The 17,288-nt window shown below is 41.8% G+C and overlaps 1 protein-coding gene across 1 annotated transcript; it reads right to left on the reverse strand.

The window, feature by feature from the left end:
- Nucleotides 1–2,351: 2,351 nt before the first annotated feature.
- FAM24B (family with sequence similarity 24 member B) lies at nt 2,352–7,906 on the reverse strand. Its single transcript, XM_045040784.1, has 3 exons — nt 4,339–7,906; nt 3,225–3,345; nt 2,352–2,668 (listed from the first exon to the last, which is right to left on the reverse strand). Exons 1-3 carry the CDS (start codon nt 4,418–4,420, stop codon nt 2,494–2,496), a joined length of 378 nt encoding a protein of 125 aa, XP_044896719.1. The 5' UTR covers nt 4,421–7,906; the 3' UTR covers nt 2,352–2,493.
- Nucleotides 7,907–17,288: the final 9,382 nt, after the last annotated feature.

A 17,288-nucleotide genomic window follows, 5' to 3' on the forward strand; every position in this document is an offset into this window, starting at 1 on the left:
CAAGGCCAGCACCTGTGACATTACCAAGTTGTGCTCAGTAAGGAGCTTGGACACTCACCAAGGTCCCTGGCACAGCCCCACTCAGTTCCTGTCAGCTCAGAGAATTCTGGGGCCAGCCACACACCAGGTAGGGACTGGATTTCCTGATGTGAGAGCAGGGGCCATCAGTATAGGGTAGGTACCCTTCTGATCACTAAGGACCCCTTACCCTCAGCTGTGCACAGATCCCCACTCCTACCCCTTTCTTTTTTTTTTTTTAATTTTTTTATTATTATTATTATTTTTTAATTTTTTTTCAACGTTTTTATTTATTTTTGGGACAGAGAGAGAGACAGAGCATGAACAGGGTAGGGGCAGAGAGAGAGGGAGACACAGAATTGGAAACAGGCTCCAGGCTCCGAGCCATCAGCCGAGAGCCTGACACGGGGCTCGAACTCACGGACCGCGAGATCGTGACCTGGCTGAAGCCAGACGCTTAACCGACTGCGCCACCCAGGCGCCCCTACCCTACTTTCTTACTAACACCATCCCCCTGTCTCCTATGGACGTGATCCCCTAGCTCCCTGAACCAGCACCACTGGGTGTGAGAGCTCCATGGTCACTCTTCTGGGAGGGGGCTGACAGAGGGGAAGGAGCCCTGGGTCAGCAATCAGGAGACAAGCAGTTCAGGCCACTGGCAATACCATGAGATCCCAGGATTCCAGGGCCTGTGGGGTTGGTATACCTTATCTTGCTTAATCCTCACTATCACCTCTGCAAGCCCTCAATTTACATCACGGAAACCGAGGCTCAGAGAGGTTAAGAAACTTCCCCGATGGCCCATGGCTATTGAAAGGCAGAGTTGGATTTGAACCAAGTGTATCTAGCTCTGAAGCCCACAGGGTATGCTCTGTCCCTACTGCCTACCAGACGGGTGTCCCAGGAGCCCTTGCCCCATCCTGCCTCCTTCGTGGACCCTGAGATGCCTGAACTTCAGATGTATTCCCAAGGAATTCCTGTACAGAACGTGCTTGCACAGGGCCTCCAGGGTTCTGGGCACTGCGCTGCCTGTCGGGTGAGGTTCAGAAGGAAATGGGATGGGCTCAGGAGCTTGCCAGCGACGAGAAAATCGAAGTGCAAGTGAACACCAAACACCAGGCCTGAACAGGAGATGCCAGACAGAGGCAGAGAAAGTGCTTCAGGAACTCAAGAGGGACAGGTCATTTCCAGATGGGAAGTCTCAGGGCAAGATGCAGGGAAGATGCAGCCTTGAATTTGCCTCCTGAAACTCATCCTGAAGCCTGCAGGGATTTTCGTGGCCATTCCAAATGGCTGCTCTGTGAGAGCAGCCTCAGCTCCCACATCCCTTCCGGCAAATCTCTCCACCACTGGAGTGCTGAAATGGCCTCATCAGCCAAGCCCTCTGGAGAGAGTGCTCTGCTCACAAAGCCAGGGTTTTGTTAACAAGTACAAAATGTAGTTTCAGATGGACAGTCTGTGAGTAAAAAGGGGTCTAGACAGGGGAAAGATCAGGAACAGAGGGGAGCTGATGAACAGGAGTGGAGAGGAGTATGTCCTACTGCTGAGACCAAGAGAATCCTGGCCTCTCCAACTCAGCTGGGGGTTCCGGTCAGCAGTTACAGGCACCGGCAGCTGAATTAGCAAGACTCCGTGTTAAAGGGATCTAGAAGGGAGGGAATCTGCTTCTGAAGATTTGCTTGGAGAATGCCAGAGGGAGAATCTCGGGTTTTCTGAAATGTCTTTTAGATGCCATTGGGCTCCACCCCATCATTACACAGATAAGCTAACCTAAACCCAGACATGTCCCATCGCTTTGTTCCCACTCTCTCCAAGATGACAGTTGTCCTCCTTCAGGACAGTGTGACAGAACTGTGCAGGAGAGGAGCTAGATGAGAGTGGGTGAAACTCTCGGGAGGAGAAGAGCCAAATGAGCTCCTCCAGCTGGGAACTTCTGCTGAGTCGGAAACTGGAAACGCTCTAAGATCAATATATATTTTTCTTCTGGGCATTGGAGATAACTCTCTTTATATTGCAATATAATACTACAAGATAGTTGCCCCAAGTCACCAAGTGGCTAGTACACAAATTTAAGTGCATTTATTATTATTATTTTTAATGTTTATTTACTTTTGAGAGAGAGCACAAGCAGGGGAGGGCAGAGGGAGAGAAAGACACGGAATCCGAAGCAGGCTCCAGGCTCTGAGCTGTCAGCACAGAGCTGAACGCAGGGCTCGAACTCAGGAAGTGTGAGATCATGACCTGAGCTGAAGTCGGACCTTAACCAACTGAGCCACCCAGGGGTCCCTAAGTGCATTTATAACAAACAACAACAAACACCAGAGGCAAAGAACTATTTTCAATATTGCATTTATTCAAAACTACATAAATATGTTACATAATACATAATGTAAACATTATAAAACTTGACTTGAATAATAAAACATTCTACTAAGAAAGAAAGACTGCGCATGAAGATTTTTGTGCCCACCCAAGTCAGAGTCCCTCGTTTACGTCACAGAAGCATGGTGGCAGGGAATCAAAGTCGGCATACAAGCTACATTCGTCACAGCATTGGAGGTTGGGATAAGACCCAGCAGTGATGGCTGCGGCCGCGACCTTGTCCAGGGGTGAATTTTTTAAGGCCAAACAAAGAGGTGCCTTTGAACATCTTAAGAAAAGACATACGTAAAGTGTAGGATTAGAATTTTTCTTCTCCATCCATTTGTCACAATTATCGGGGGTACCTGGGAAGTTTAGGGCTGGAGCCAATTAAATACATGACACCAGCCCCAAACTAGAGTTCTCTGGTCCTGTCCCAAGTTCCTGTCTAACCCCCTCCTCTCCTAGGATTGTTAGAAATGTAAAATCAGGTTGCAGCAAATAAGGGAGAGTGAACTACAAGCGTGGATCCCCCAGCGGACCGCTACAGGCCCATCAAGTGCAGAGCGTGATTGGGAAGAGGGTCAACTCAGTGAGGGTAGGTGAAGCAAAGCAGCACCCAGCCACCCAGCCGAGAACATTCTACTTATGAGCTCACAGCCCTAAGCCAGAAGGGGAAAAAAACCAAGGTTCTACACTCACCTGCCTTTGCCTTTTCCAACCCACTTGCCCTTCCTGGCCTTACCCAGGGTGGGGCCACAGGGGAAGGAATGACCTTGCTCAAGCAGAGAGCCCTAGGTATCCTATTTGAGGGGGTGTTTTTCACTCTTACCCACATCACTCACTTCAATGCGTTGGCTACTTTGTAGTAAAGACAGATGACAACAGCCATCAGCACAAGCATGGCCACCAGGATACCGCCAGCAATGCTGAACATAATTATTGTGTTGACTTTAGTAGACTTATCTAGGCAGAGAAGTGAAGGCAAGCAGTGAATGTGGCCTCCCTCCCCACACACCCACCTAGCGACCTCAGCAGCTTCCTCTAGTGGAAAAAGAATGAAACCCAAACCATGGATCCTTATGCAAAATGAGTCTTCCCAGAAAGCCTAGGACCCTACGCTGGCCCAGAGAGGGGGAAAGGGTTTATGTTTGAATGAGAGGGGACTGAAATACAAAATCAAGACAGACAGACAGACAGAAAGAAAGAAAGAAAGAAAGAAAGAAAGAAAGAGAAAGAAAGAAAAAGAAAGAAAGAAAGAAAGAAAGAAAGAAAGAAAGAAAGAAAGAAAGAAAGAAAGAAAGAAAGAAAGTGCAAGAGTCCCATTCTTCCTTTCACAGGAAGGAATGCGCAGCTATACAAATGGTTTTAGTCCCAAATACCTGGATTTCCTGAGATACATTCATTTTCCGATTCAGAATTAAGTCCTCACTCGATATCAAGCTAAAAAATCTATGGGAACGATTAAGGGGATGACTTTTTAAAAAGGTTATGTTCAACAATGCTGATCATATACAAATCCATTTTGTGAGTGATACATGTTTCAGGAAAACAGTTTTCTATTCTTCCACTGACAACTGCCATTTTTCCTTCTAAATCCTCCCAGGAAATCCAGTTTTTCTGGAATACACAATTTGTTTAACCTTATTCCCTGAAACTGGGGGAAAGTGAGGAAGGACTGAAGAATAAACAATCCAACTGCCAAAACATACTTACTATTTTTTTCTTTAAAAAAAATTTTTTTAAACATTTATTTACTTTTGAGAGACAGAATGAGACAGAGCATGAGTGGGGGAGTGGCAGAGAGAGGCGGGGACACAGAATCCAAAGCAGGCTCCAGGCTCTGAGCTGTCAGCACAGAGCCCGACCCGGGGCTCGAACTCACAGACCGCGAGATCATGACCTGAGCCGAAGTCGGACGCTTAACCGACTGAGCCACCCAGGCGCCCCCATACTTACTATTTTCTAACTCTTCCATGCTCGATGAACGCCGGCAGTAAAACAAAATTACAATTAATATAAACTTTAGGGAACAGTACATCTTATCAGGAATTTCTCAAACTTTTAATTTGAGAAAGAAAGTTCTAATTATCCCTGTTAGGAGTAATTAAGATACGAAGTTTGAAGACCTTATTTTTAGATGCATAGTCTCCACGAGAGCTGGCAGAATGCACAGCCAATGTCCAGCTCCAACTTCTAGGCCTGTCAGGCCATACATGGGCTGTGTGACATCAACACGTCAGACACCAACTCCCTTTCACAGAGTTCTGAATTCCATTCCATGTTCAGATATATGTTAGGACCAACAGCAAGACGAATGTCCAAATCCTATTCTAAATAATTTACTCTCAGTCTCACCTTTTTAAGTTTTCTTCCTCAGAGAACCTTTTAGGGCTTGACCATTAATCAAAAGCAAATCTGGGATTTCAATAAAGTAAAATGACAGTAGTGTGATAGTGGGGAGAGTCTAATATCTAAAAATACTCATATATTTAAAAGTTCAATTATAGAAGACTGGGTAGACTTTATGTTGTGGCAACACAACAGAATAATAGTTGTAGTCATTCTACAGGACTCAGATATAGGTTAACAGACTTTGGGACATTATACTTCTTGGCTAAGGCAAAAAGATTTCAAAAAGTAATTTGAATAGGATGCCTGTTATAAACCAGGATTCTATTATTTTGAAGTACTCACACCTAACAAAGCTCGTTCAATTAAATGAGGAAACTATTTTAACTATGAAGGGTTATTCCTTGTTGCTTTGTCCAAACCCTGGGTGGAATCACAAACAGCAGGGGAGTTATCAACAAACGCAGTGGCATAAGACCTCTGAAAATTCTTTCCTCTCTAAAAGCAATGAGGAATCTAGCAGAAAAACTGACTTTTTCAGACTCTGAAAATTAAAAGCTTGGTGCAGCTCAGGAAACATTTATTTAAGAAGAACTGAATCTTAGTATAAACAGCAAGGTTTATGGCATTGTTCCATCCTTCACTCTCCAGCTCCATGGCAACCTTGAAAATAACTGCCCAGGCTCCAATGCAGCCACCAAAGGGAAAATAGAGGTAAAGCTCTATCAAAGCCTTATTCCCAAAGAACTGTCATTATTTGACCTGTGTGCTGGTTACCTGAAAATCCTCACTTGCAAAGCTATCTGTCTGTTATTTGACATAACATAAGAGTTCACCCAATGCAAAAAGTCTTCTTCGAAGGGGATTTTGGCAAAAACAATTACAGACAATAGTTTTAACTTCCTGGCTGCCTGAGGTAGGTGGATAACATTTGGGGCAAATCACAGAGTAGCCAAACAGCTTAAAGGAAAAGTTGGTAAATTAGATGTCCATAGGAGTTTTGAAAAGCTCTGATATATTCCTGGGACTCTAAGCCATGCACAGGTGTAGGGTTGTGTGCATGTCTAAGGCTGTGAGCATACTCAAGAAAGACATGAGATGGCCCTAAGCATTCACCTCTGACTGACCTTGAGGGTTTTTCCAAGCAAAAAGTGAAGGCTATGGCAGAGTTTTCAATTGCTTGGCTGATTGTCAAAGGCATGCCCCAACATGCACACAGAGCCCCTCATGAAAGACTAGTGGATTTAATTGGTTCCAGGCATTTAAGGTAATCTTTGTCCAATCATTAGCTGATCACTAAGCTAATCAACAGAGACTTCAGTGTCCACATACAACAAAGATTACAGATTTTATAGAATTTGTTGAGAAGTCACCAAACAAAAACAAACTCTGGATAGCAGGGAGAATCAGATTTCCAGAGTTGCCATGTTATATTATTTTAAATGTCTAGTTTTCATTGAGACTACAAGACATGCAAAAAAAAAAAAAAAAGATAGAAGAAAAAAAGAAAAGAAAGAAAAAGGAAGGAAGGAAGGAAGGAAGGAAGGAAGGAAGGAAGGAAGGAAGGAAGGAAGGGGGGAAGGAAGGAAGGAAAGAAAAAACAAAAGTATGGCTGATAAAAGTGAAGTAATTAATAAAAAACTTTCCTTAGGAAGCCCAGACATTGGCCCTACTAGACACAGGTTTTAAATCAACTATTTTAAATATTTTCAAAGGAATCCATGTCTAAAGAACTAAAGTATGAGAATAATGACTGTGATGGAGAGTATCAACAAAGAGAGAAATTAGTAAAGAGTCAAACAGAAATTTCGGAGTTGGAAAGTGTAACTGAGAAAAATTCATGAGAAGAGCTTAACAGCAGATCTGAGCAGGCAGAAGAAATAATCAGTGAGCTCAAAGATAGGTCAATTGAGAATATCCAGTCTGAGGAACAGAAAAAAAAAAAAAAAGGATGAATAAAAATCAACACAGAAATTCCTGTTCCACCACAACATGTAAAAAGCTTGGGAGTTGCCATCCTCAAAATAAGAAAAAAGCTGAACAAATTGATAAGCATAATGTCTTCCTAGGTCAACCAGTGAACTGAAGTCACAGGGCAAACAGACACCCCAAAACTGAAGAGACTGGTGAATATAGAGAATCACAGCTTCTCAGAAGCAGAAGCCACTGCTAGAGTCAGCAACTGATAGGAATTTTTAAATGGTAATTGATAAATTGCTGGAGGCTGAATGAGGACCAGCATGGAAGAAACAAATTCTTGGGGTCCCAAGTTTCATCTGGGAGGGGAGCCACTTTCATGAATTTTACCTCAAGGAGATCAACTAGATCTGTGAAGACCACAGAAAAATCCCCTCATGTTTTGGTCTCCACTGATACCGCAGTGGAGGTGGTCTTATTCAGGAGGTGAAAGTCCTGAATTTCCAGTAAGCCTCCTCTGATACTACCCCACCAATTAAGCGGAATGGTGCCTCATTATCACTGGGTCAAAACGAAAAGTTCACACTTCCCAAGATCTCCACGATGGGGGTGTTATCACCCAGTGTTCTCTGACACTAGTCTGGCAGGAAGGGGTGATTTGGGACAATACTTTATAGCCTGGTGAGAGTGAAAGTCTAGCCTAAGTCTTTACTGGGGAGGGGGGCTGGGGGTGAGCCACAGTTTTTTTCTGGGATATTTGGCTGGAATACAGGCTCCCTGTCTTGTCAGGCTCCCCCCCCCCCCTTTTTTTTTTTTTTGGTCCTTTGGCTAGAGACAACAGGGTTTTGCTTTTTTGGTTTGTTGGCTTGTTGTTTGTTTTTGTATTTTTTTTGTTTTTTGTGTTTGTTTTTGTCTGCACCCATTGGTGTTTCCAGGTTGCTGCTTCTTCATCTCCAAGTCTGGAAATATGAGGCAGTAACAAAACCCAGAGAGCTCACCACCATGTTCCTTGGATTTCAAGTTTCCTAACTTGTCTGTTTTCTTCTCTCCACCTGTCAAGGCCTTGTGTTTGTTTTATACATAACGTCCAGGATTTTTAGTCACACTTGGTAGAAAGCATAAGCAAAGTACACCTACTCCATCTTCCCAGAAGCAGAAGTCCCTCGTATGGAAAATTTGGGGTTTTGTTGTTTTTATTTTTATATTTTAGTTAGTTAACATACAGTACAATATTGGTTTCAGAAGTAGAATTCAGTGACTCATCACTTACAAACAACACCCAGTGTTCGTCACAAGTGCCCTCTTTAATACCCATCACCCATCTAGTCTATCTCTCACCCACCTCCCTCCATCAACCCTGTTTGTTCTCTATTATCAGGAGTCTCTTGTAGTTTGTTTCCCTTTCTTCTCCCCACCCCCCCATCCCACCCAACCACACGTTCATCTGTTTTGTTTCTTAAATTCCACAAGCTAAATCATGTTATTTGTCTTTCTCTGGTTGACTCATTTCACATTCTACCTCCAGCCACATGCTGCAAATGGCAAGATTTCATTCTTTACACACACCATATCTTCTTTATCTTTTCATCAGTCAATGGACATTTGTGCTCTGTTTAGCTATTGTTGACAATGCTTATATGGGAGATGGTGAAATCAATCCTCTACTTAATGGCCATAGTCACTGTGCCAATCTTGCACTTGTCTGCCTCTGAAAGTGAATGCCTCCTTAAATCTTATGTCCCAGGCACTTCACGTGTCCTCTTAGATGGGGCCCTGTCCACCTTTCCACAGTCTATCTTTCCAGCTTCATCTCCCACTGCATTTCCCCATACACCATGCATTTTCATGCCACTGAGCCTTGACTACATGGCTCTCCCAGTCCCTTTCCTCCTCTATCTGCCGTAATACTAACCCTGCAGGGCTTTACTCAATGCAACATCCTCGGTAAATTCTTCACTGCTTCCCATCTGTCTCCCATGTTAATTGCTCGTTTTCCTCTGTATCCATGACACGTGCTTGTACCTCTCTAAAAATTTGAATTCCAGGGGCGCTAGGTGGCTCAGTCAGTTAAGCATCCGACTTCAGTTTAGGTCATGAGCTCATAGCTCGTGAGTTCGAGCCCCACGTCAGGCTCTGTGCTGACCACTCAGAGCCTGGAGCCTGCTTGGATTCTGTATCTGCCCCTCCGCTGCTCATGCTCTGTCTCTCAAAAATAAACATAAAAATTTTAATTTGAGTTTCATTTGCCATAAGGATTTCCAGTTCCTGTTTTAACTCTGAACAGACATTTGTCTTGAGTACAGGAACCTACTATGTTCACTCTCACTGAACCCAATACTCTGGAGTTGAATTAACTGTGGGGTGTTTTTCTGATTTTTATCTTACAAAAATGTTTTTTTCCAAGCTTCTTTTCTATGCCCTCCATCGAAGCAGCAACTATTCTGAGGGACATGTTCTCGAATGAGCTTAGTCATGATTAAGTAGACAAGTTATGTAGGCCTTCCCTACAGAGATGACCACTTCATTTCTTGGTTTCCTTTTATTCCTGTGGTTACTTGGTTGCCGTTTGAGGAGTCTGTACACTGAAAATTTGCCTTGTATCAAGGTATGTTTCACCGGGCAGAAACTCAGGATCCCCAATATCAAACAGAGGGCTTAGAGTCCACTAGGTGCTGACACATTTCATGGGCAATGACCCAAATATGAATTTTGTCAATCTGATAACAACTTGCCTGATCTAAACCTCTAAATTCAGACAGAGCAATAAATTCGGACAAAACAGTAAACCATGAGCATTATTATTTCATTTATTGTTCAGAATATTTTAGGGGCTCCTGGGAGGCTCAATCAATTGGGCGTCCAACTCTTGATTTTGGCTCAAGTCATGACCCCACTTTCATGAGATCGAGCCCTATGTTGGGCTCTGCACTGACAGTGTGGAGTCTGCTTGGGATTCTCTCTCCCTCTCTGTCCCTCTCCCACTCTCTCAAAATAAATAAATAAACATTAAAATATAATATTTTACTCATTACTTATTAGTCAGCAACATTAAGCTACTGAACCTTATTACTTCCAATATGTTTTAGCAGTATTTTTCTGATCTTCACTGGAGACGGCCAGAAGACAATGACTAAGACTTGGACAGATGAGGAAACTGAAGCACAGAGAGAAGTGACTCCCTTAGGTCCCCTAGCAAGTCACTGGCAGGGCAGGAACTAAGGGCTGGTTCTGTGATCTATCCCTCCAGCCCCCTCCTCCCAGGTCCAATGCCTTTCTACCCCCTCAACCTTTCTGCAACCCTCTGAAATGATGTGTGCCCCATTCACAGTGCCCACTAAACCTATCATCCAGAGGCTTTGATACTGGCTCAGAGCTGAAAGATACGCAAACCAGTTGCATTTCATTTAGGGAAGGGCCTGGTTATTGTTAATATTTTCATCCTAAGTGCTCATTGGCAATTCACATGTAGTGACTGGTCAGGAGTACTGAGAGTGGGGCAGGTGGGTGGCTCAGTCAGTTCAGTGTCTGGCTCTTGATTTTGGCTCAGATCATGATCTCAAGATCACGGGATCAAGCCCAGTGTCAAGCACCATGGCAGGCTCTCTCCCTCTTCCTCTGCCCCTCTTGTGAGCATGCCTGTGCACTCTCTCCTAATAAAAGAAAGAAAAAAAAAGGTACTCAGAGTGGTGGGAGGGGCCATGTGTTCCAGATGGCAAAAAGTAGGCGGTGGCTGTATGCAGAATCCAGGAGTTGAACTTTGTGATGTGATCCAGGTTACAGGGGTTTGTTTTCCTGGCAAATTCTTCATCATTCACACCCACAAGGACTTTCACCCAGACCCCTTACTTTGCCAAGTGCCCATCCTGTGGCTCTCGCCCGGGGCAGGTGGTTGCAAACACCCTGCTACTTGTAAATTGCACATCTGTGGCAGAAAGCAGCCCAGGTTCCAGGCTACTGGAATAAGCCTGTGAGCACCCCCTTACTTGGCCCAGGTTCCATCTCCAGACCTCTTCCACAGCTCCTGCTCTGCTCCCAGGATCTTCATCTTCACCCTCAGACTCCTGCTCAGCTGAGGACCTTGCTATGGTTCTGGCAACTGCCATGAAAAGAGTCAGGTTTTGCCCTAAATAGGAAGGATCTTCCAAACTGAAATCCGCTTCTAGCAGTACATGCTACTATGCCAGTTAATTCCCTGATTAATTCCCAAATCTGTGTCTGTGTAAGACTGGTTCTAATGCTTGCTTTGTCTTTTCAGCCTAAGTTTTTCTTGCCTTTTAGCATGCATTATGTTTTGCTGAAAACCAGACATAATGTATCTGGAGAAATGTATAGGAACTGAAGTAATCAGGTTGTTAGTGTGGAGTTTTATATTAATCTGGTTAAGTTAGGCTATGTTTAACGTTTGCTGTAACTATAGGTGTCAGAGGCTTCAATTTCCTCCAGTATTCTTGCTTTTGTTCCCCCACCCCCATCTTTGGTTTCCCTAGAAACTCTTTTAAAATAGTCTGCATCCTACTCTTTCAACTGTCATCTGTTTTTATACTGAAGCCCTATTAATATTGGTAAGGCACTGGGGAAGGAAGGCATTCCAGAATCTTATGACTAAATCTATTTTTAGCATACCTGAGTCTGTAGCCTGTCACCATCAAAAATGTCTTTTTTTTTTTCCCCTGCCCCTACTTGCTGACTGGAAGGCTAAAGGGGTCAGAGTAGTCTAATTGCTCATCCCCAGGTCACAAAAGACTCTGGTGGTTTCCCCTGAGGGTACACCTTTGTTAAGAATACTGTGGGCTGGAGCATCTGGGTGACTAGGTCAGTTAAGCCTCTGACTTCAGCTCAGGTCATAATCTCACGGTTCATAGGTTTGAGTCAGGCTCTGTGTTGACAGCTTGGAGCCTGGAGTCTGCTTCAGATTCTGTGTCTCCCTCTCTCTGTGACCCTCCCCCACTTATGTACTGTCTCTCTCTCTCTCAAAAATAAATAAATTTTTTTTTTTTTTTTTTTTTTTTTTTTTTTTTTTTTTTAGGAATACTGTGGGTTGTATTTCCAAATGGTTACTTTCCCCTCCCCACTGCAGAAAGCCTGAGGGGATTCTTCTCCAATCTTCACTGTGTAAATATGGTGGGGTTCCTGGAAATAAAACCCATAAAAGTATGGGACCTCCTAAATGTGGGCTCTCAGGAGTTTCCATCTCCTAGCTAGCTAGTCCACACTTGGCTTCCAGCAATTTATTAATGACCATTTAAGTGTTCCTACAAGTTACTGCCTCCAGAAGATTCTGTCCCTGATAAGCAAATCTTAAGTGTGATTTTCTGCATTTACCTCTCTCCAGTTTTCAGAGTGGCTCTTTGTTTGCCCTATGACCTCAATTATCTGGTAGATTTTTTAAAAGTCATTGATTTTCAGTTGAAACAGCTTTTCTCTTATGATAAAGACAGTTGTGATGAATTCCAAACTCTTGGCATGTCAGAGCTGAAACCAAAAGTGTTGTTGTTTTTTTTTAATTAATAATATAAACCCACATAAACAAAAGCTCTTTGGAGTATTCAACCCATGAGAATGTAAAGGGTCCTAGGCCAAAAGTATCTGAGAACTACTGTGTTACAATACACAGTCAGTCAGGATGCACACTATAAATGCTAAGTTAATAATAAACTGCTCTTTAAAATAGCTAAGCCAATCTGAAAAAGAAAAGGGAGATGACCCAAATAGATAAAATCATGAATGAAAATGGAATTATTACAACCAATCCCTCAGAAATACAAGCAATTATTAGGGAATACTATGAAAAATTATATGCTGACAAACTGGACAACCTGGAAGAAATGGACAAATTCCTAAGCACCCACGCACTTCCAAAACTCAAACAGGAAGAAACAGAAAACCTGAACAGACCCATAACCAGCGAAGAAATTGAATCAGTTATCAAAAATCTCCCAACAAATAAAAGTCCAGGACCAGATGGCTTCCCTGGGGAATTCTACCAGACATTTAAAGCAGAGAGAATACCTATCCTTCTCAAGCTTTTCCAAAAATAGAAAGGGAAGGAAAACTTTCAGACTCATTCTATGAAGCTGGCATTACTTTGATTCCTAAACGAAACAGAGACCCAGCAAAAAAAGAGAACTATAGGCCAATATCCTTGATGAATATGGATGCAAAAATTCTCAATAAGATACTAGCAAATTGAATTCAACAGCATATAAAAAGAATTATTCACCATGATCAAGTGGGATTCATTCCTGGGCTGCAGGGCTGGTTCAACACTCGCAAATCAATCAATGTAATACATCACATTAATAAAAGAAAAGAACCATATGATCCTGTCAATGGATGCAGAAAAAGCATTTGACAAAATTCAGCATCCTTTCTTAATAAAAACCCTCAAGAAAGTCGGGATAGAAGGAACATACTTACATATCATAAAAGCCATTTAAGAAAAGCCCACAGCTAATATCATCCTCAATGGGGAAAAACTGAGAGCTTTTTCCCTGAGATCAGGAACATGACAGGATGCCCACTCTCACCGCTGTTGTTTAACATACTGTTGGAAGTGCTAGCATCAGCAATCAGACAACAAAAGGAAATCAAAGGCATCAAAATTGGCAAAGATGAATTCAAGCTTTCACTTTTTGCAGATGACATGATATTATACACGGAAAACCCGACAGACTCCACCAAAAGTCTGCTAGAACTGATACATGAATTCAGCAAAGTCGCAGGATACAAAATTAATGTACAGAAATCAGTTGCATTCTTATACACTAATAATGAAGCAACAGAAAGACAAATAAAAAAACTGATCCAATTCACAATTGCATCAAGAATCGTAAAATACCTAGGAATAAACCTAACCAAAGAAGCAAAAGATGTGTGTGCTGAAAACTATAGAAAGCTTATGAAGGAAATTGAAGAAGATACAAAGAAATGGAAAAACATTCCGTGCTCATGGAATGAAAGAATGAATATTGTTAAAATGTCAATACTACCCAAAGCTATCTACACATTCAATGCAATCCCAATCAAAATTGCACCAGCATTCTTCTTGAAGCAATCCTAAAATTTGTATGGAACCACAAAAGACCCTGAATAGCCAAAGTAATATTGAAGAAGAAGACCAAAGCGGGAGGCATCACAAGCCCAGACTTTAGCCTCTACTACAAAGCTGTAATCATCAAGACAGAATGGTATTGGCACAAAAACAGACACATAGACCAATGGAATAGAATAGAAACCCCAGAACTAGACCCACAAAAGTATGGCCAGCTAATCTTTGACAAAGCAGGAAAGAATATCCGATGGAAAAAAGACAGTCTCTTTAACAAATGGTGCTGGGACAACTGGACAGCAACATGCAGAAGAATGAAACTAACCCACTTTCTTACACCATTCACAAAAATAAACTCAAAATGGATAAAGGATCTGAATGTGAGACAGGAAACCATCAAAACCCTAGAAGAGAAAGCAGGAAAAAAACCTCTCTGACCTCAGCCGCAGCGATTTCTTACTTGACACATCTCCAAAGGCAAGGGAATTAAAAGCAAAAATGAACTATTGCGACCTCATGAAGATAAAAAGCTTTTGCACTGCAAAGGAAACAATCAACAAAACTAAAAGGCAACCAACACAATGGGAAAAGATATTTGCAAATGACACATCAGACAAAGGGCTAGCATCCAAAATCTATAAAGAACTCACCAAACTCCACACCCAAAAACCAAATAATCCAGTGAAGAAATGGGCAGAGGGGCGCCTGGGTGGCTCAGTCAGTTGAGCGTCCGACTTTGGCTCAGGTCATAATCTCACGGCTCATGAGTTCGAGCCCCTGGTTGGGCTCTGTGCTGACCGCTCAGAGCCTGGAGCCTGCTTTGGATTCTGTGTCTCCCTCTCTCTCTGCCCCTCCTCCACTCATGCTCTGTCTCTCACTCTCTCTCAAAAGTAAACAAACATTCAAAAAAAATTTTTTTAAAGAAATGGGCAGAAAACATGAATAGACACTTCTCTAAAGAAGACATCCAGATGGCCAACAGGCACGTGAAAAGATGCTCAATGTCACTCCTCATCAGGGAAATACACATCAAAACCACACTGAGATATCACCTCACACCAGTCAGAGTGGCCAAAATGAACAAATCAGGAGACTATAGACGCTGGAGAGGATGTGGAGAATGGGAACCCTCTTGCACTGTTGGTGGGAATGCAAACTGGTGCAGCCACTCTGGAAAACAGTGTGGAGGTTCCTCAAAAAATTAAAAATAGATCTACCCTATGACCCAGCAATACCACTGCTAGGAATTTACCCAAGGGATACAGGAGTACTGATGCATGGGGGCACTTGTACCCCAATGTTTATGCAGCACTTTCAACAATAGCCAAATTATGGAAAGAGCTTAAATGTCCATCAACTGATGAATGGATAAAGAAATTGTGGTTATATACACAATGGAATACTAGTTGGCAATGAGAAAGAATTAAATATGGCCTTTTGTAGCAACGTGGACAGAACTGGAGAGTGTTATGCTAAGTGAAATAGTCATACACAGAAAGACAGATCCATATGTTTTCACTAATGTGGATCCTGAGAAACTTAACAGAAGACCAAGGGGAAAGGGAAAGGAAAAAAAAAAGTCAGAGGGAGAGAGCCAAACCATAAGAGACTCTTAAAAACTGAGAATAAACTGAGGGTTGATGGGGGTGGGAGGGAGGGGTGGGTGGGTGATGGGCACTGAGGAGGGCACCTGTTGGGATGATCCCTGGGTGTTGTATGGAAACCAATTTGACAATAAATTCCATATTAAAATAAATAAAATAAAATAAAATAAAATAAAATAAAATAAAATAAAATAAAATAAAGTAAAATAAAATAAAATAGCTAAGCCAAAAACTTACATTGTGATATTGGTGGGAAGTTTTTAAAAATATGTTTTATTCTTTATCTGAAGTGGGGGAAAAAAACAAAAACAAAAAAAATCTCCAATTCATGACAAGAGTAATGTAGCACATTAAAACCAAGGTAATCTCAGCAACCACCATTCTAGCTTTGAAAAAAAAAAAGCATAAGATTGAATTTACTCATTTCTCCTTTTTCTGCTCCTCTTACATTGTAATAAAGTTCTGAACTCATACTGCTACCCTTATCAGTTCCGTGCAAAAACATATTCTGAATATGTCCAACCAAGTATAAAATAATCTCTAATCTCAATAATCATTCAGATGGTAAGGAACACAAATATGACAATTATTTCATAAAGTCCCAAACCACAAGGGAGTTATAGTACCTAAAACTTCTAAGTGTAGTACAGAAAAATTAGTAATTAATTCTGTAGTGCAGTGGAGGTCTATACTTGGTTTTCAACAGTAAAGAGGATTTTCCCTGCTATCCAAAAAACAAAACAAAACAAAACAAAACAAAACAAACAAACATTGTAGGTAGAGAGAAAAGCATGTGCAAAGGTAGAAGAGACCAGAATGCAGGCAGGAGACAAGAGTATGAAAGGCTTTATATGCTAACCTAATGAACAAAGACGATGGTGACTCAGGAGCAGGACAATCAGAGGACAGTGCAAAGAATGAAATGGAGAAGATGAAAATGAAAGCTAATGACCAGTGAACAAACTCTGGGGATTATTCAAATGAAAGTTAGTGCTTGAGAACGGAAGAGGCAGAGGTGGAAAAAGACAGGAAGGTTTTTCTCTTAAAAAAGCAAGCAAGCAAGCAAGAGTGAAAGAAAGAATGAAAGAAAAAGAAAAAAAAAGAAAGAGAAAGAAAGAAAGGAAAGAAAGAAAGAAGAAAGAACAAAGAAAGAAAGAAAAAGAAAGAAAGAAAGAAAGAAAGAAAGAAAGAAAGAAAGAAAGAAAGAAAGAAAGAAAGAAAGAAAAAGAAATCAAGACTTTGTGGTTTATTGGATATATGGGAATGAAAGAAAGGGAAGGACCACAGAACTCTATAGTTTTCTGACCTCCAGCTTTCAGTTTTATGTAAGTCAACACCCAGTTGGTAATATTGATCTTATTCATTAACTTGAACTCTGAAAAAGAGTATTTTCCTTTGGGGACTGTCCAAATAGGCTACCATGGATCAATGTTAACTTATGACCATAGGAAGCCGGACATGGGGGGGGGGGGGGAGAAAACACACACACACAAAACTGTTTAGACACCTTAGAATCAGTCTAGATTCATCTTTACAAACATGAAAACTAGGACACTTACAATTAAGAACTTTTAACTTTCTGATTGCTGTACATATCAGATCCCTCGGTGGGGTTTCTCTTTCAATCTTGGTAAATCCTTCTAATATACACTCTGGATAACAGATTACTCACAAAAACTTACACTCCAATTTTTCTAACACCACTCCACAGATAAAAAGAATGAAAAGGGTATTTTACAAGTATCTCCTGCTTTCCCAAAATTCCCACGACACCACCTAGCTTTTATGAAAGCCCTACATTAACACAGCAAGGTCTTATTTTCCTAACAGCAAATAACCTCTTCACATTTCTTTCGGTCATCAAAAATAGGCACTGATGGAGGCCTTTGCGAAAGAAAAGTGGAAAAACTAGAACTTTTGGAAACCTGGGGATGCTCTTCCCTTCCGGCCATTTCTGTTAAGGCAAAGGTTTTTTTGTTTTTTGTTTT

Source organism: Felis catus, chromosome D2 (genome assembly GCF_018350175.1).
Source record: "Felis catus isolate Fca126 chromosome D2, F.catus_Fca126_mat1.0, whole genome shotgun sequence".
NCBI classification, from domain to species: Eukaryota; Metazoa; Chordata; class Mammalia; order Carnivora; family Felidae; genus Felis; species Felis catus.